The sequence below is a fragment of the Dasypus novemcinctus genome, chromosome 10 (genome assembly GCF_030445035.2).
Source record: "Dasypus novemcinctus isolate mDasNov1 chromosome 10, mDasNov1.1.hap2, whole genome shotgun sequence".
NCBI lineage: Eukaryota > Metazoa > Chordata > Mammalia > Cingulata > Dasypodidae > Dasypus > Dasypus novemcinctus.
Window position 1 is genome coordinate 47,475,736 of NC_080682.1, and position 20,016 is coordinate 47,495,751.

At 38.9% G+C, this 20,016-nt stretch overlaps 1 protein-coding gene across 8 annotated transcripts in view; it reads right to left on the bottom strand.

Annotated features, from left to right (window-relative positions):
- Positions 1 to 20,016, bottom strand: part of HSD17B12 (hydroxysteroid 17-beta dehydrogenase 12) — a 266,735-nt gene that overhangs the window by 113,397 nt on the left and 133,322 nt on the right. For 7 of the 8 annotated variants that reach the window (XM_071218088.1, XM_071218087.1, XM_058305500.2 and 4 more), the window contains 2 exons: positions 2,270 to 2,416; positions 1,055 to 1,101 (listed from right to left, as the gene is read on the bottom strand). In XM_071218088.1, the coding sequence (XP_071074189.1) occupies positions 1,055 to 1,101; positions 2,270 to 2,384 (162 nt within the window). In that variant the 5' untranslated portion in view covers positions 2,385 to 2,416. The remainder of the gene's footprint in view (positions 1 to 1,054; positions 1,102 to 2,269; positions 2,417 to 20,016) is intronic. The other variant, XM_004467295.4, reaches the window with a different exon arrangement.

Consider the following 20,016-nt stretch of genomic DNA (forward strand, 5'->3'; position numbering starts at 1 on the left):
GCCATAAGAACACTGCCAAGGCACCTGCTTGGTACAATAGTCTTCAATCCTTATGCTTTCTTACTCTTTTTTTTTTTTTAAGGTTTATTTTATTTATTTCTCTCTCCCACGTTTCCCCCCTCCTCACCCCCATTGTCTGCTCTGTGTCCATTCACCATGTGTTCTGTGTCTGCTTTTATCCTCCTCAGGCAGCTCCAGGAACCAATCCTGGGACCTTCTGGAGTGGGAAAGGGGCGATTACTCTCTTGTGCCACCTCAGGTCCCTGTTCTGCTATGTCTTCTTATTTTCTCTCCTCTGTGTCTCTTGTTGCGTCATCTTGCTGCACCAGCTCTCTGCATCAGCCAGCACTCCTGAGTGAGGTGGCTTTCCTGCATGGGGCAGCACTCCCATGCAGAGCAGCACTCCTGAGTGGGCCACATTCCCACGTTGGCCAGTACTCCACGTGGGCCGGCTTGCCCTCACCAGGAGGCCCTGGGCATCGAACCCTGGACCTCCTATTTGGTAAATAGGAGCCCAATTGATTGAGCCACATCTGTTTCCCTACACTTTCTTACTCTTTAAATACATTAGAGAGGACTTGAATCCTTTGCCTATGTCTTTCATTATCTTTCTGTCAACTGCAGTCCTTCTTGTAAAAATGATTCCATGGGCTAGCCTGGAAACTTTACTACTTCATAACAATATTTCTATCTTTTGGAAAAGAGTTCAAAATAATTGACTTGAAAAATAATAATCCATTAACAAACTGAGGACTGTCCATATAAAAGTCAACCAAATTTTAAAACTAAACTGAAGATTATCCATATAAAATAAAATTACACTAAATTCCTCACCATTCCAAATTACCAGGCTAGAAAGCTTTATTTATTTTGTTTTAAAATTTGTTTATTGAACAACCCTGGTATTTCTGACAAGGTAGAAACAAAGAATATCTATTGTACCATATACCATTATATTTGTTTATAACTTCAAAAGTCAGAAGTACTAAAAGGAAACATTCTATTTTTGTTAGCAATTTTTATACTAAAAATAAATACCTTGAAAATTGCTTACCTCTTCTGCATATGCTTTTCCAATTCCATCAGTACTACCAGTCACAACTGAGAAAAGAAAAAAAGTAATAATTTAGTTTAAGAGTCACAGTGATACAGAGGCAGCGCAAAACCTATCAAAAGCCCAGCAGCCTTTTATACAGAAATAGACAAGCTGATTCTCTAATTCATATGGACTCACAAGGAGCCCTGATAGTCAAATCAATATCGCAAAGAAAGAACAAAGTCAGAGACACCATATTTACCAATTTCAAAACTTACTACAACGCCATAGTAATCAAAACAATGTGGTATTGCCATAAAGACAAGACATACAGATCAATGGAATAGAATTGAGAGCTCAGGATTAAACCCATATATCTATGGCCAGCTGATTTTTGACAAGAGTGCCAAGTATATTAATTGGGAAAAGAATGGTCTCTTCAACAAATGATGCTGGGAAAACTAGATATCCACTTATTAAGAGAACAAAGTTAGACCCCTACCTAATACCATATACAAAAATTAACTCTAAATGTACCAAGGACCTAAACGTAAGTGCTAAAACCATAAAACTCCTGAAAGAAAACATAGAGGGGAACCTGCATAACCTTTGATTTGGTAGTGATTTCTTAGATATGACAGTAAAAACATGAGCAATGTAAGAAAAAATAGACTTCGTCAAAATTAAAAACTTTTCTATGTAAAAAAAGACTATCAAGAAAATGAAAAGACAACCTACAGAATGGGAGAAAATAATTGCAAACCATATATCCGATAAGGGTTTGTTGGGTATTGAATCCCCGACAAAAGGCATGTTCAGGTCCCAATCCCTGGTCTTGTGGGTGTGAACACATTTGTCAAAAGAACCTTTAGGGAAGCAGCTGTAGCTCAATCAGTTGGGCTCGCATCTACCATATGGGAGGGCCTGGGTTCCTGTCCCAGGGCCTCCTTGTGAAGGCAGGCTCTCCTGCACACTGTGGAGCACTGCCTGGCCTGCAGGCACCGTGGAGAGCCAACTCAGCAAGGCGACGCAACAAAAAAAAGGGAGACAAGCAAAAACACAGAAGAGCGCACAACAAATGGACACAGAGAGCAGACAACAAGAAAGCCACAACAGGGGAGGGGAAATAAATAAATAAATACAGACACAGAAGAACGCACAGCAAAATGGACACAGAGAGCAGATAGCATGCAAAAAAAAAAAGCCACAAGGGGGGGATAAGAAAAAAAGTACCTTTAAAGATATTATTAGTTAAGATGCACCCAAACTGAATGAGGGTGGGCCTTAATCCAATATGGCTAAAGTCTTTATAAGCAAAGAAAATAGGACACAGAAAGAAAGAAATCATAGGAGCAGCCAGAAGCAGGAAGTCGATGGAACCTGGAAGAGAAAGGAGAAGTTGCCACCATATGCACTGCTGTGTAACAGAAAACAGAAGAGCAAGGATCGCTGGTAGCCAGTCCCAGAATGCCAGTATTTGGGGGAAGAAGCATTACCTTGCTGACACCCTGATTTTGGACTTCTAGCCTCAAAACTGTGAGCCAAGAAATTGACACTGTTTAAGCCAACCCAATGTATGGTATTTATTTAGAAACTAAAACAGGACTAAATATCCAGAATACTTTTTGAAAATGCTACAACTCAACAGAAAGATAAATAACCCCATTTAAAAACGTACAAAGAACATGAGTAGATATTTCTCTAAAAAGGATATACAATAAAAGAAATTCAACATCACTGGTCATTGAGGAAATGCAAATCAAAACCACAATGAAATACCATTTCACATGCACTAGGATCAGTGGCTAAAACTTAGGGTTGAACACCCACCAGAATGGCTAAAACTGAATTATCAAGTGTTGGTGAAGATGTAGCACAACTGGAACTCTCATACATTTTTAGTTGTGGCATAAACAGATGCAATCACTTTGGAAGAACTGTTTGGCAATATGTCTAGAACTAAAAATATGCCTGGGAACCAGCAATTCTCAAGAGATATGACTACATTATGTCCACCAAAAGAATCCATGGCAACTTTATTCACAGCAGCCAAACATGCCCAAATGCGAAGTAACAAGAGAATAAGTAAGCAAACTGAGGTATATTCCTATAACAGAATACTATACAGCAATAAAAAAGAACAAACTACTTTTATATGCATAACATAGGTGAAATCTCCCAGACATTATGCTGAGTTAAAAAAAGCCTGCATAATAGTGTATAAGCTATTTATGATTCCACTTGTGAAGTTCAAGAAAAGGAAAGTTCATATATGGTGATAGAAGTCAGCAGGGGCTCTGATTCCCTGAAGTGGCAGGAATAAGAGAATAGCCAAACATTTCCTAAGATTTAACTCAGGAAATTCTGTTTGGGTCACTCGGTCTTGGACCTTGTAATAGTCAGGGGTGCTGAGAACCAGAGCAGTAAACTCAATGTTCCCCATTCCTTGGGCCCATCCATTTAGACAGCAGCCAAATATCCCCTGAGAGACAGACATCTCGGGCACTTTGATTTTGGGTGCTGCTCAGTCTCTCACCAATTTGGCTTGGGCGCATTGATCTGATCGCTGGAAGAAGCATCAGATATGCCCCTGGACCTAGGTCACCCACTCAGGGATACCTGCAGGCCATGTTGGCGCTGAATAAAAATTTTCAGGACACTGAGAAAGCATCAGCTCCAAATTATAGGGAGTGGTGAACTTTAGTCAGACTAGGACTTGGGATGCCAGCTCAGTCAACTAAAAAAGTGCTTCTTCATTCCTCCTAGAATAATGGGCATAGTCTGTAGTCCACCAGTAAATTCCCCATAGGAGTATCTTCTCAGGAATCAGGAAATTCTGCCTACTGCTGGTCTACATGGCCACAGTATAGCTGAGAGCAACCTCTGTATAGGACCCTGTATTCCAGTTATTTTTTTTTAAAGATTTGTTTTATTTATTTATTTATCTCCCATTTCCCCCCACCCCCCACCCCGGTTGTCTGTTCTCTGTGTCTATTTGCTGCGTCTTCTTTGTCCGCGGCACAGGAATCTGTGTTTCTTTTTGTTGCGTCATCTTGTTGTGTCAGTTCTCCGTGTGTGCGGCGCCATTCCTGGGCAGGCTGCACTTTCTTTCGCACTGGGCGGCTCTCCTTACGGGGCACACTCCTTGCGCGTGGGGCTCCCCTACGTGGGGGACACCCCTGCGTGGCACGGCACTCCTTGCGCGCATCAGCACTGCGCATGGGCCAGCTGCTCACGGGTCAAGGAGGCACAGGGTTTGAACCGCGGACCTTCCATATGGTAGACAGACGCCCTAACCACTGGGCCAAGTCCGCCGCCCTGAATTCCAGTTAAACCAGTGTAAGAAAGAAAACAAACAGATCTGAGGCCCAGAAACCTCATGTTGTATCTCCTTTAAAAAATAAGGAAATAAACCTCAAACTTCTCAGTTTAAACTCAGTTGTGCCTTTAAAAGGTATGACTAGAGATCAAAATCCAAACAGGTTACTAAACCTCTCCTGAAAAATAAGAAACCTCATGTGTCATCAATTAAGATGAAAGAGTACCGAGAAATGTTAAAAGTATAAAATTCTTCTGTTTTACTCTGTGCTTAATTTTGTGTTCAACTCTGAAATCTGTTTAACTTTCTCAGTTTGCTTGTGCTTAGGAAATCAGATTTGCAGTTCACCTGTTAAAAATTGGATAACAGTGAAAGGTAACATAAAAGTGAGTCTTTGAATGTCAGTACTATCTTGCTGGTAGGTTTAATGCATAAATCACAAGTGGAATTTATTTAATTGCTGGAAAAGCAAAGAAACTTTGCAAAGTTGTTACTAATAAAATTCTTGTGGCTTAGTTAATAAAGGTACCCAATTCACCTTAAGGTAAAAACTTACTAGAAACTGTAACTCAGAATTAAGACTATTTATAGATGCCTTTATATTATAAAACAGCAGAAGGATAATAACTGAAATTATATTTGGGTAGATTTAGCCTAAACCTACTATTGTAAGTGTAAATTCTAAACTGAACTTACCTTTGTTTATGGTCACTTCGAAGCCTAAGCCTCACCCCTTGCCTTTGCTTATGGTTATTTCATAACAGTTTCTGTCCCTATAGCTCAGGGGAAAGCAAACTTGACACATCCCTGTCTCCTGTCCTACTGGTATTAGTGACCCTGCTTTTTCTCATGGCTCCAAGTGTGGACTAAATTGCTGCCTGGTGGAATTCTTGACCCTCGGAGTAAAAACTCTTCCAGTCCTGTGGCCACCAGAGTCCTGTTATCTCCGAGGACTGGGAGGTGAAGGAGGCCTCCTGCCTTGACTGTCGGAGTTCCTAAAAGTGGCAATTCATGAGGCTTCAATAGCCTCAGTGAATATACATATAATTAGTCTTGCTCATCCAATGTCTGCTAAAGTCAAAGTAAAATATAAAGTTCTGAAGCAAAGGAAAATTGTATTAAAGCATTATGGACATTTTGGTTATAAGCCATTAATTAAGAAACAAAATTCTTATGCAAAACTTCATGATCATAGTGCAAATTAGAAAAAAAGCCTTCAAAGACATCTTTCAAATGTTATTTTACAGTTAAACTTATTTTGAAAAAAAAATAAAAGTTTTAAATAACTTTGAGTTGTGTTTCTGTGTTCAACTACTCATGTCTGCCTATTTGCTCAGTATATTCTTCATACATCAGGATGATAATATCAAATTAACAAATGAAAACTCTAAGTTCATATTTAATGAAATTAAGTTAAAGAAATGCAGGGCTGCCCTCTCTTAAATGCATAAAGTAAATTCCATCAGTTGCTAATTATAATTTAAGGTAAATTGGCCAGTCTATGTGATTGTGGTCAATTATAAAGAGTTTGTAAAAGCATCTTCTAAACTGAAGCATTTAAATGGCTAGTTCCAAGAAGTCATTATTAACTAGAAACCTAAATTGATGTTAATGGCAAAAAGTAACTTCATAGCAATGAACACTGTCTGGAAATCATCTCAATGTGCATATTCAAGTGGTGGTAATGAAGAGTTACCTTGATTCCATTGGGAATCTCCAGATTTCATTTTAAAAATGGAAAAAGTAGTTTTTCCTCTACTGCTAAAGTAAAAAACCTGCTAATTAATCATCTTCATGGTACACATTGCATTGGAAATGTTTAGGAAATGTATAAAAATCAAGAGATAAACTTCAGCATTGTGCAGTCAGACCAGGCCTTCAATACTCTGCAGGTTGCCTCTCCATTTGAGTTATTGGCTAGGTTGGTCACTGACCTAGCCAATAAAGGGTATCTACTACATCTCTGGTTGTGCACCTGAAGTCAATAGAAACTACATTGCAGTTTCAAACCCCTGAAGTGCCAATGGTGGCTCAGTATAGCCAGATGTACAATGGATATCAACTCCAGACTGGCACTGTTTCATAGTGCCAAAGGGCACTATGCACCAGGCCAGTGGAATACTGGAAGCTACTTTCCTAGCTTCTCTCTAGGGTCAACAGTGATGCAGCTTCTGTGAAGAACATACCAAGTGGAACAATGATCATCAGAGTACTGTGAGTAAAACTTAAACACAATTGGCATTATGGTCTGCTCCCATGGAGAGATAACATGTAAGGTATTGCAAACCTGAAACTTAAATCTATTAATTACAGCTCAAAGAGAAACTTATGCATTGAGTAGTACATTAATTAGTATTAAATACTGTACCTATATCCTATTCTTGACTTATGTCTGATGATTACGGTGATACGTCTATTGGATCATATGCAGAGGAACATTAAACATGTTAAAAGTCCTGGTAAACTTCATCTTCTGAGTAGTTAATCATAAACATGTCTATATGATAAAGGAATGGCCAACTTGCCTGAGAGCAGTGGGGTCAACAGCCCTTTTAATTGAAAAAGTCACCAAACCAACTTGGGGGCAACCTCTCACAGTCTCCATCCCACACCAGGTGAAGGAAGTGCTTGAGGCCAGGGGCCACCAGTGGCTTACAGGTAGCTGGTTAATTAATACCAGACTCAATTACTAGAAACCCCTGAGGTACAAATAAGGGTGTGTCAGACTCTCAACCCAGATACCCTACTATTGGCAGAGGGCCCAAAGGCAGATCCTGAAGGAAACCTTCTCCACTTCTGCCTTGAAACTCTTAACCGAAACTACTCAAGCAGGTCAGATTTAAAAGATGAGCCTCTTGTGAATCCAAACATTGAATAGTTCACAGATATAAGCAGTTTTATTAAGGAAGGAATTAAAAGGGCAGGCTATGAAGTGATTTCTCAATTTGAAACCATAGAGGCCAAAGCTCATCGCCCTGGAACTTCAGCCCAGAAGGCAGAGCTGATTGCCCTTACCCGAAGTTTAAAGTTAGCAGATGGAAAACAGGCCAATATTTACACACACTCTAAGTATGCCTTCCTTGTCCTTCACGCTCACTCTGCTGTATAGCAAATGAAGCTTGCTTACTAACAATAGGTCACCTATTAAGCATAGGCAAGAAAGCCTAGACTTACTAAAAGCTGTACTATTATCTCAAGAAACTGCAGTTATGTATTGTCCAGGGCATCAGAAGACAAACACTGCTATAGCAAAGAGAAATGCTTGAGCCAATGCAGCTGCTAAAGCGGCAGCACAAACCCAGGTTTCCCTCCTACCCCTGATTCCAACACCTGTACCAGTACTTGAACTTCCACAATATACCCAGGATAAACAAACCAGGGCAGCTAGCCTGGGATTCACCCTGGAAGCTGATGGGTGGTTTGTTAAGGACATTCAAGTCTACCTGCTGGGAGCAGTGCAGTGGAAAGCCCTTCCTGAACTTCACCAAGCCACTCATCTGGGGAAGGATGCCTTACCCCAGCTTAGCCAAATGGGTTTTCTGAAAGACAAAGCCTGGTGAAGACAGTTAAAGAAATTACCAGAAGTTGCTCAATTGGAGCCAAAATGTAAGGAACTTCACTCTGTAGTTCTGATCACTCCCACAGCTATTAAAGTTAAAGGAATGTACAGCTTGGTGCACTAATCGTAAGTGAAGCCAGCTACCAAGAAAAGTGCCAGCTCTCCAGAAGCACACGACGAGATGTATGTATGCCATTGGATGGCCTGAAATACCTCAAGAGACAAAGCAAAGTAGTGTCTATGTCAATTATTCCCTCTAACTCTAGCCCAAATGCCTATTGCTAGGGGGAGAGCAAATCAAACACCCCTTTAAGAAACCTTATCTGTTTTCATTTCCTTTAGCAGTTAAGCTAAAAGAAAAGAAAAATGCCTCTTCTCATTCCTCTCCTCTACCATAGGAACTAGGATTGACAATTTATACCTAACCCTGTTGTCTATTGCAATTTTTCTCTAGAATTAACCAATAACATAAAATAACTTAAGGAAAAATACTGTTTCCCATCAAATTTGGGAAAATACAGCCTTTGCAAGCACCTGACCTTTTCCACTCCTGTGGTCCAGTGTCCTCTTAGTGGGACCATATATTCTCAAGATTCTAATTAAGTTTATTTCTCCCAGAATCAACATCTTGTTAACCAAATGGGATTTCATCCAGCTTTGCCCAAGATGCCAGATTCATCTTCCTCTGAGATGGAAGAGCAAGAGGGTTTTGCACCTTGTCAGGAAGGGCCTACTGTCCCTAACCAGGAGGAAGTAGCTACAGAAGAAAGATCATTTCCCTTCAGCACCCCTAAAAGAATAAAGGTGTAAAACTCTCTGAGGGGGGAATGAAGCAGGCTAGGAAGATAGGGAATTAATAGATGGATCTGAAACCTGGCAAGAAGTCCATGTGGACATCAGCAACCCCAAGATGGCTGCTGGAAGATCCCCACCCCCAGGATTCTACCATCCAGAACAAAGACTTCTTCTGGAAGCAAGGAAAAGCCCCGGATGTTCCCTAGGGACTTTATCATTGGGCCCTCACTGGGGGATTGATGGGTGGGGTGATCAATCAAAACAGCAAACAGCTGGAACCCCTCCCCCACCATTAGCAAAGCAGTGAAATAACTAACAGTTCAAAAAGCCAAGCAGGGCCTGAACAAGCTCTCATGTGCTCCACTCTCTTGCCTCTGGACCAATTCCTGCCCTCTGCACATGGCTCTCACCATTTTTCCTCTGCCATGTGGCCATGCAAGTAAAACCTGGGCATTTATAATCTATAATAGGAAATTGTACCCTGTAAATCAGCCTGCTTTATCACTTTTCACCCCCTTCCTCTCTACCTGGGACCCCTGCTCTGTTATTTTCTCCCATTTCTCTTCCCTTCCTACCCAAATAAATTACTGGCCTAACTTACCTGGCGTGCTCTTAAAATTCATTTCTGCAGCATAGCCAAGAACCTAAATAAAGTCTGATATACTTTCCTATCCAGATTCTCCAATGCTATTAGTGCACCAGCCAGAACCCTCCTTCTTGGATGGAGGTACTCATTCAGTCCTCTCTTGCCAATAGTGTTATCTGCTGTCAGCTCACGACTAGGTGTCTCTCAGTAATTGCCCTCAAGCAAACGGGACTGCCTTGCCCAAGGCTACAAGCCCCTCCCACTGGGTAGCGCATGTCTCACAACCAGTCAACACTTGGGGAACAAAGTTCCAACCCCCTTACATCAATTTGGGGGATCTCTGAAGGGCCATCCCAGCTTCAGAACTTCCATGGGATCAGCTACAGCCTCTGCTACACTTGCACCACAGTACAGCTTCTCCTGCCCAATTCTGCTTCTTTTGCTTCCTGAGAACATTTCCCACTGTAGCTCAAACACACACATCTCAATGTCCCAGTCTGTTTCCGGAGGAAACTGATAGAGATGAACTACTAAGAACCTGCAGTTAAGCTCCCTTCTTTTTAAATTTGATTTTATTAATATCAAAGTAATGCATGCACATAGTTTGGAAAGCAAAATAGTTATAAAGATTAAGACTGAAAAAGAGCAGTATCTTACCCCATTCTTCCACATCCTCCTAGTCCACCCCCAGAAGCAGCCTTTTTCATCACTTTTAGTTGTATGTCCTTGTTTTTACACCCATGTTCTATATACTAGGCTTACACTGTTATGTCTAGTTTCAAAAATTTTCATATGATTTATAGCTGATGACAACTCCCACTCCCTTTTTATTTTTTATATTCTTCCAATGAAATTATATTACAATGTTCTGTCAATATTTGGTGTTGACATTCTTGTGGTGAGATAAATGTATTATTCAGTACTGAACCAAATGGTATAGTACAATATCTTTTCTATTCCCAGGAGATAAAGTAACCCTGCTCCACCATCTCCATAACCTTTTTTTTCTTTAAGTCTTCCTCTTTCCTCCAACAGGCTCTCAATACAAATTTCTATACAGTCAACCCATCAATTAGTTCTATTTCTTTTTTTTCTTAGAGCCCACCTTTCCAGAACTCTCCAGCTTTTATCCTCCTCCAAACTGGAATGGTCACTCTTCTAACATGCTGTAAGCTGTTGTCCTAGAACATCATCTTGGGAATTTCCTTGGCCTCTCTGTGTTGAAGCCCTTATTTTCTAAATCTTGTTCTCTTCCCTTATTGTGATAGAGTACATCCTCCAGGAGTTTCCCAATAAAGGATGTATAGAGACAAACTTTTGTAAATTTTTTTTAAAATCTTTAATTTTAGAATAGTTTTAGGTTTATAAAACAAGTGTAAAGATAGTAGAGAGAGTTCCCATATATGCCACATCCAGTTTCTCCTATTACTAACATCTTATATTAGTATGGTGTGTTTGACACAATTCATGAACCAATAATGATTTATTATCATAAGCTAAAGTCTACATTTTATCCAGATTTCCTTGGTTGTTACCTAATGTCCTTTTTCTGTTCCAGGATTCCTTCCAGGATAGCAAATAACATTTAGTTGTCAAGTCTCCCTTAGGGTCTTTGTGGCTGTGGCAGTTTGAGACAAATTTCTGTATCTTATATATCTTCTAAAAAATTAAAGTCTATATTCTAACCTCACAGATAATATTTTAACTGGATTTAGAATTGTACACAGGAAATTATTTTTATCAAAAACTTAAAGACAACTCTCCTTTATCTTGTAGCACCAATCTTCTAGCACCAATATCAAAAGTCCTACACCATGCTGATTTCTGACTACTTGTGACTTGCTTTTTCATCACTGGTGTTTTAGGATTATTTATCATTCGGACTCTATTACAACGATATACCTTAAAGTTGGTGGTGGTGTTGTTTTTGTTTTTCCATTCATTGGTGCTAGGCAATAATGGGCCCTTAAAATTCATGATCTGTAATCCTGGGAATTTTCTTACATTAATTCTTTGATAATTTCTTCCCTGCACTTTTCTCTTTTTTTTCTTTCTAGAATTCCTTTTAACTAGATATTGGACATAATGTTTTTCTATTAATTTTACTTTTCTCTTGTTCTTTTTCTTGGCAATTTCTTCAAATTTATTTTCCAGCCCTTTTACTAACTTTTTAAAATTTAGATTGTCAATGTTTTCTTTTGAAGAGCTCTTCCCTCTTCTAATTGCTTTTTTAAAAAAATTTAACAGTATCCTGTTCTTATTATATATAAATTTCTTCTCTTACCACTAAGGACATTAATTATAGTTTGTATATTTACATTTTCTTCTGTTCACTATATTGTGCTTCCTCTAAGTTACTTCTTGACTATTTAGCTGTTTCATCTAGGAGGCATTAAAAATGCTGATTGTTGTAGATAGATGGGATGGTTAGACTGTGGAATTCACTATAGGACAATCAATTGACAAACCAGCTTTTTTATTGGGGAATTCACAAAAGTCAGTACCTATCTTTTCTCTGAGACCTAAAGTATTTCTTAAGCATTCTTCTATTTCCAGTCTTTTGTTTGCTGGGTAACTAGGAAGCTGTAAGTGTGCAGATTTTCACTTAATCCCCTATTCTCAGGTGCCCAATATCTCTGAGTCCCCAGCACATTTGACTCAGCCCCTTGTTCCAACCCTGGCTTTTGAGGTACCTGAGGCTTCCAATTCCTGTGCTCTTCTGGGACTCTGCAGACAAAGTTCCCTATGATGGCCTCTTTATGAGCTCTTGAATGCCTGCTCTTTGAAGTCAGTTACCACGCTTCCATCTTCACTTGCTGTCCCTGGGAATGATGTAAATTATCTGATTTCATCAATGTGGAGCTCTGTATCTTATTCTCCACATTTTTGGAGAATTCCAAGAGCAGAAAGAGCCAGAAATATCATTTGTTGACTGTTTTAATACTGAAGTTTCCAAGGTTCCTCTTAAACTAGCATTAGTTGAGAATGAGATGCTAAACACACTTCTCAAAAAGATTTGGCTTCATGCTCCCAGCAAGAACATTTTTCCTATCATCTTCTCTATTAACTATCAATATTAAATCAAACTAAAAGTCTTTAGAAACTATTAAGTGCATGACTATGAAGAATATAATGAAATATAAGCACCATTGTGGATATTAACTATTCTCTAAATCACCCAGTTGATGGTTGAACTTTAAACATTAAGCAGAAACAATTAAAAATTTACCCTCTGATGTTTTAATTATATAAAAATGTCACTTTAGCATTTTCTTTTTTAAATATTTTTTTATTTATTTTTAAAAGATAGATTACATAAAATGTTACATAAAAAAAATATAGGGAGGAAGTGGATTTGGCTCAACTGATAGAGCATCTGCCTACCACATAGGAGGTCCAGGGTTCAAACTCAGGGCCTCCTAACCCGGGGGGGGGGGGGGGGGGGGTGAGCTGGCCCACGCACAGTGCTGATGTGCGCAAGGAGTGCCGTGCCACACAGGGGTATCCCCCGCGTAGGGGAGCCCCATGCTCAAGGAGTGTGTCCCCGCAAGGAGAGCCGCCCCACGTGAAAAAAGCACAGCCTGCCCAGGAGTGGCACCACACACCCGGAAAGCTAACACAGCAAGATGACACAACAGAAAAAGAGACACAGATTCCCAGTGCCACTGACAAGAATGCAAGCAGACACAGGAAAACACACAGCAAATGGACACAGAGAACAGACAATGGGGGTGGGAGGTGGGAAGGGAAAGAAAGAAATCTTTTAAAAAACACATATTTATAAGGGATTCCCCTATGCCCCACTCCCCACACCTCCCACTTTCCCACATTAAAAACTTCTTTCATTAATGTGGTACATTCGTTGTAGTTGATGAACACATTTTGGAGCACTGCCACACAGCATGGATTATAGTCTACAATGTAGTTTACACTCTCTCCCACTCCATTCTTTAGGTTATGGCATGATACATAATGTCCTGTGTCTGTCTTTGCAATGTCATTCAGGACAATTCCAAGTCCCAAAAATGCCACCATATTCCATCTCTTTTTCCCTCTCCCTGCCTTCAGCAACTCCAGTGGCCACTGTCTCCACACCAATGATATCATTTCTTCCATTTTAGCATTTTCTAATACTTTACAGAACCAAATCCAACACCACACAGTTGCAAATAAGTCAAAATCTGCCTCAGAGGTAAATTTTTTTTTTAGTATAAAAATTTATTGGCACAAAAAAATTTTTAAAAATTGAAAACCCAAAGTCTCTCCTAGCCATCTCCATAGCACCACAGTAATTCTACAATAATAAATGTCATCAACCACAGCCAAAGGGGGTCAGATATTTCCCCATCAAAGGAAATGGCAAATCATTTAGTTTTTCAAGTCACTTGACAGTTTTGTTTACAATGATACAGAAACATAACCAAATCATCTGTCAAATTTCAGTCCATTGTAAAAATGAAAGTTTCATGGAACACAAAAAATTTGTTTATTTAAAGCAGGAGGGGGAAAAAAGGGCAAGGATTATCCCTGCTTTTGCTTTTAAAGACATATTCTTTGCCGTAAAGCAAAAAGTGGCAGCAGAGAAAGCAGTTGTATTTGGATAGAAAAATAATTCAATCAGGTTCAATAATTTTTCTTTTATAAAATAATAGTGCAATTCTCAGTATTAAGGAGTCAACTTTTCATCACTAATTTTAGGAAGCTAAACAAATCAACCCATTTTAAATGAAAAGTCCTTTCATTTGATGGTTGCTCTTGGGCAACTGGGAAAAGACAGTAGAGATTACTTTTTTTTTACTTCTTTATTGCTTTTGTTTTTTTAAAAACCATGTGCATGTATTGCCTTTCCAAAAAGAAGTCCTCTCCTACTATAAATAGGAGGATGGTGTAAACTGAGCCAGCCAAGACTCTATTTCAGTTCCCCCAAAATCAAGCCAACAGTGCCTATATCAGTGTTTCCCAAGGTACATATATATCACTTTCACAATTAGGAATTTAATATTTTCTTAAAATTGATTTTTGCTCCAGTATAGTTTAACAGAAAATGTGTTTACTTGATTACTGTCTACTTATAATTGTAAACGGTCATCAGTTTCAATTAATATAAATATTAGTGTAAAATATGTGTGTGTATATATATATAATTATTAATATTAAAAGTCATTCATCCATGTAGTACCTAAGATCATTTCTTGGTCTATATACTATACTTTGGAAAACACTGATGGAAGCATTGCCACCCTGATATACTTGATATACCCTGATATACCTGATATACCACCTCACAATGAAAACTAAATAAAACAAAGACCAGCTCCCAGTCATCCAAATTAGAAGTACTGTTTATTTTATGTGCTTTCTTACAAAGAATAAAGTAAGCACTCACAGCATGTGATATGCAAAAACAATTCCATAGGTCCAGTACCATACTTCATTTGTTATATGCCTATCTGGGGCACAGTCTGCTAGTTGCCTTCTCAGTATCCATTCTTCCCTTGTTCCTTTGCAAAAGAATGCTGATTTTTTTTCTGGCCCTGCATGCTGAGGCCTAGAATAACAACTACTTTCCAACTTCCCTGGCAGCTAGGTGTGGCCATGTGATTAAATTCTGGAAATAAAATGCAAAAGGGTTGTGAGGGGCTTTGAGTAAGGCTGCTTAAAGGAAGCTGACTGCAAGGACAGGCCTCTTTTTGCTTTTCATCTAGCCAATTCAAAAGTGATGGCTATAGCTTAGCAGTTTCTTCAGCCAGTAAGTAACCCTGAGGATGGAAGCCATGGGCTAGAACAGAATAAAACAGACATAACAGGACAACAGGAATTAAGGTCCCTAATAATACCATGGAATTATGTCATTTTTCAAACCTTAAAAAAAGGGTTTCTTTTTTACTGCTTACCATGGAGACTTGAACGAATCCAAAAGTTCAAGTCTTAACTATTAAGTAAGAAAAAATTAAATTGTATCTAATTAATGTCACTATTACAGGCCCAGAAAAGCAAGAAAAAGCCATCAGTAAATTATGGAAACAAATTATTTAGTATTCACATCATGATAAGAACATTTGAACAAGGTACTTCATTGATATATCCAGTTAACTCTTAAAGCAATTATCACCCCAGTCTAAGATAGCATTTTGCCACATAAGGAGTAGTCAATCAGCGTTTCCATCCCTCCTTACTCAACTCATGCTATACCCAATTAAGGTTTATTTTTCTCAAACACAGTGGTTATTGTGGCTGCTTGAGAATATTTTATGAATTCCAAAAGGAGAAAGATTATGTTCATAAACTATTCCTCTGGGTATGATACCCTTTGATTGCATCGAATTCAGTTGAGAGGTCTCTGATTAGATTAGTTGAGGAGATTGCTTTGGGCTTTCGATTGGACTCAGTGAGGCATGACTCAGGTTGAGTCTCTGCCCAATTGCCAGGTCTGATATAAATTGACACTCAGACAGACACAGAAAGAGAGAACTCTACCATTTTTTATCTTGCCATGTAACAGAAAGGAGAGGCTCAAAGAGCTGAGGTCCCAGGAAGAGATAAGCCATTTACCTATTAGCTTACAGCTGAACTTGGGAAGACAGTGGAACAGCTGAGACTGATATAGGAGGCCTGGAAAGAAACATGTTCTATGCCAGAAGAGAGAGGACTACAGGATCGCTTATGCATGAAGCCCCAAGAGGTTGGGACCATGGAGACCAGAGTGGAAGGCAGAGATCAGTGGCCATCTTGCTTCACCACTTGGCAACGCGCCAGGATCAATAGCAGCTGACTTTGGTGAGAAAGTACCTTTGATGGTGCCTTGGTTTGGACTTTTCATGGCCTTGGAACTACAAGCTTTTACTCCAAATAAAACCCCATTATAAAAGCCAACAGATTTCTGGTACTTTGCAAAGGCAGCCATCAGTAAATTATGAAAACAAATTACTTAGTATTCGCATCATGATAAGAACATTTGATCAAGGTACTTCACTGATATACCCAGTTAATTTTCATCCCACTCTAAGATAGCATCTCGCTATGTAAGAAGTAGTCAATGAGCTTTTCCATTACTCCTCACTCAACTCATACTATACCCAGTTAAGGATTATCGTTCTCAAACACCATGGAATGATCTCATTCCTTCCACCAAGAAGTGACGATAGTTTCCTCAATTGCCAATTATATAAAACCTAAAACATGAGACTACCATCATTCATCTCCCATAAACACAACAGCCTACTAACTCATTCCCTTGCTCATTCTCTTGCCCTTCTCCAACTCATTCTTCACATTGAAATCAAACTGGCACTCCAGCATGCAAAACTGACATCTCTTCCCTGCCTGAAACCCATCAATGGCTCCCCACTGCCCATAGACAAAAATCCAAGTTCTTGACAAAATCTTCCACGATCTGACCTTCCCTCCTCCTTCCACTCTTCCTGATGATGCTGAACTTCTATGGTAACAGTCTGTATTCAGAAATCTTGCTCCCCAACATACACTCCAACCAGTGATTCCTTCCCACTCCTTCACTTAAACAAGCCCTGTCCCACTAAGCCTTCCCTGAGGCCTAGACAAACTTAGGACCTCCTAGCGCTATAGCCCCATAGTGCTCCATACATCCCCTTCTTGACACTCATCACACAAACAGTAGGTGATTGATGAGGTTTTGCTGAATGAAGGATGAGAAAATGAAAGGAGATTATGAATGGAAAATTAGCCTTTTAGAACACTACCCACTGCTTTATCCACTCCTTATTTAGAAATAATGCCAAATAACCTACTGTACACAACTCCTATAATCCTCACAACAAGAATCAGTGATCCAGAATAAATTTTTCAAGAAATTTAACAAAGAGAAGTTTAATTCTGTTTATGATTAATTTGTAGATATTCATTTTCAAAAGACTCTCAGGCTGTCCTCAGAAAGAGATGATTTTCAATGCCACAGAACCACTTCACTTATAATGTGCCAGAGTGGATAAGAACTAGCCCAAAACAGTATTCATTTGTTTTAGGGAAAGAGGAGATTTAACCACTTTGGTTTAAAAAGTCATTCTAAACTACCCAAGTAGTGACATTTCAGTGTTCTTATCACTGAGATTTGCTTCTTCAGTTAATACTGTGTGTTCGCAGATTCCAGCTAAGTTAAGGTAGTGTTCAACAAGACAAAAAAACAAAACAAAACACAGGTATCACCCATTATGCCACAATAGCCACAGGTATTACCCACAAGGCTGTGGGCTACGGGAATACATATGATGGCCATGGGCAGAACTGCTGTAAAGGAAGGGAAAGAGGGAAGGAGGGAAAAGGAGATAAGAAGGCTTATGTCTTCATATATAAATATAACACCAGAACCCAAATTTGCAAATCTTTGAGAATATGGAAACTATAAAGAATAACCCAACTTGGCATCCAGAAGTGTCTAGCTTATTACAGATTATATAAAATATTGGCAACTTACCAAGGCTCAGCTTTCAAATTTTATACAGTCAACAAAAACACTTTCGTTAGTGTAAGTTAAAAATATTCTACGCTTTTTGTCCTCAACTTGCTAGGAACAGATATTTTTAGTAAGAATCCAATCAACCTTATCAAAATCAAACATCAAAAATAGACTATAGAACACTGGAAGCAAACATGCTATTTTTAGCTTCTCTATTTCCTGCCACTATCCACCAAATTCTGACTGCAGAGTCCATGCACAAGAGCTTAGTTATTCCAGGCAGGTTCCTTCTAGTGACCCTTTTTTTTCCTTCCGAACACCTGAATGCAGAAAACACTCAATTGATTAAAGATTAATACTGCTGCAAACCATGACAGCTGCCTTTCCTCTGAGTGCTTTTGGGGGGTGGGGAGAATAGAAAATGACAGAGTTTGCATCAGTATTCCTCTTGGGGATCTATTACATGGAAAGAAAATTGCTATTTCAATTCCCTTTTGTTGCTAAAAATAGCAATCTCAATTGATTCAAACAAACAGGGTATGGCTTAGCAGAGCTGAATTTAGAAACCACTGAAGTCCCTAAGAGCAAATGCTAACGTAGTCTAACACATGCCAGCTCATATTTAACAAAGAACAAAGAAGATAAGCATGTAGGCTGCAAGTTAATAAAACAGCAGCAGCAACTTCCTGCATTTTTATTAAAGAGAATAGATGGAACTGATGCAAAATAAGAAAAGACAACTAGAACTTGTTCTCCCAATCATATTTGAATAAAAAATAATTTTTACAGAAAAAAAAGAAAAAAAGCTATGCATAAACCCAGATACTGTGGGCATTTGCCGGGACCTCATGGTAGGGGAAGCTCACATCTTTTTCCAAGCAAGTATATTACTGTAGAAAGAGAATGCCCAGTTTACAAATGACCTGTCCCAATATAGTCACCTTTATCCCACTCAGTCCTATGTGGCTCCCCACTGAGCAGCCCTCTTCCCCCTCTTTCCCTCCCCTTCTCTTGAGCCAAGGAGATACTGCAAAGAGGTATAATTTGCCAATTAAACAAATAAATTCTAAAAAAAAAAAAAAAACATTTAAAGCATCTATGGGTTCAGAACAGAAAAAAGGAAGACAGTGAAAAGATCTGCTTAAAGCAGCTAATCCCCTGGGCAAACTCACAGGCAAGGCCATCTGATGCCTTCTGGTGGCACCACAGTGCAAAAATATCTTCTGCCTGATTTTTCACTTTTCTTGGTTAGAAGAAAATCTTTCCAAATATAGATTCATTTCAGTTAATGTCACTTCCTCTTTAAAGTATACTAAAAGGCTATCAATCCTTTGGAGTAACGAAATTGTTCTTAAGTCTTTTTGTTATAAATGCACAATACTGTGATTATACTAAAAGCCATTGATTATATACTTTGGATAGATCATATGGTATGTGAATATATCTCAATAAAAGTGCTTAAAAATATAAATAAATACATAGTGTGAGAATAGACAGAAATAGCAACTATGTATGGCAAGGGAAGCACAAAGAGACTGAGAGGTAAAGAATTTTCTTGTTTGTTTTTTATTATTATCATTATTATTATTATTGAAATGATGGAAATGCTCTAATAATGACCAAAGTGATAAATGCACAACTATGTGATTATAGCAAATACCACTGACTGTATACTTTGGATGAATTGTATGCTTTACTAATATGTATCAATAAAGTTGATTTGTTTTAAAAAAAAAAAAAGGTTATCAATCATCATGCTGTGATTTCCTTGGCTCACATTGCTTTGTAGCTTACTTTTGGAATACTCCAAATGTGAGGGCAGTGTGGAAGGAGCTCATGAGTGTAGGCGGAGTTCTGACAGGGAAAAGCCATAACTTCTTATGAATCAAGACACCATAGTGGAAAGAGGTCAGGTTTTTGCTTATTTTGGACTCTAAAACCAGACCTGCTGGTTTCAAATCCTGTCACCCATCAGAGACTAGTTAACCTCCATTGTCTCTGTTTCTTTTTTTGTAAAGGGAAGACAATACTATCTGGCTTATAGGATCCCTGTTAAAATAGCATGCTTACTTCCAGTGTTCCTCTAGTCTATAAAACAATGTACCCATTTGTATTAGTCAGCCAAAGTGGTGCTGATGCAAAATAGCAGAAATTGGTTGGTTTTTATAAAGGGTATTTATTTGGGGTAGGAGCTTACAGTTACCAGGTCATAAAGTGTAAGTTACTTCCCTCACCAAAGTCTATTTGGAGCAAGATGGCTGCTGATATCTGTGAGGGTTCAGGCTTCCTG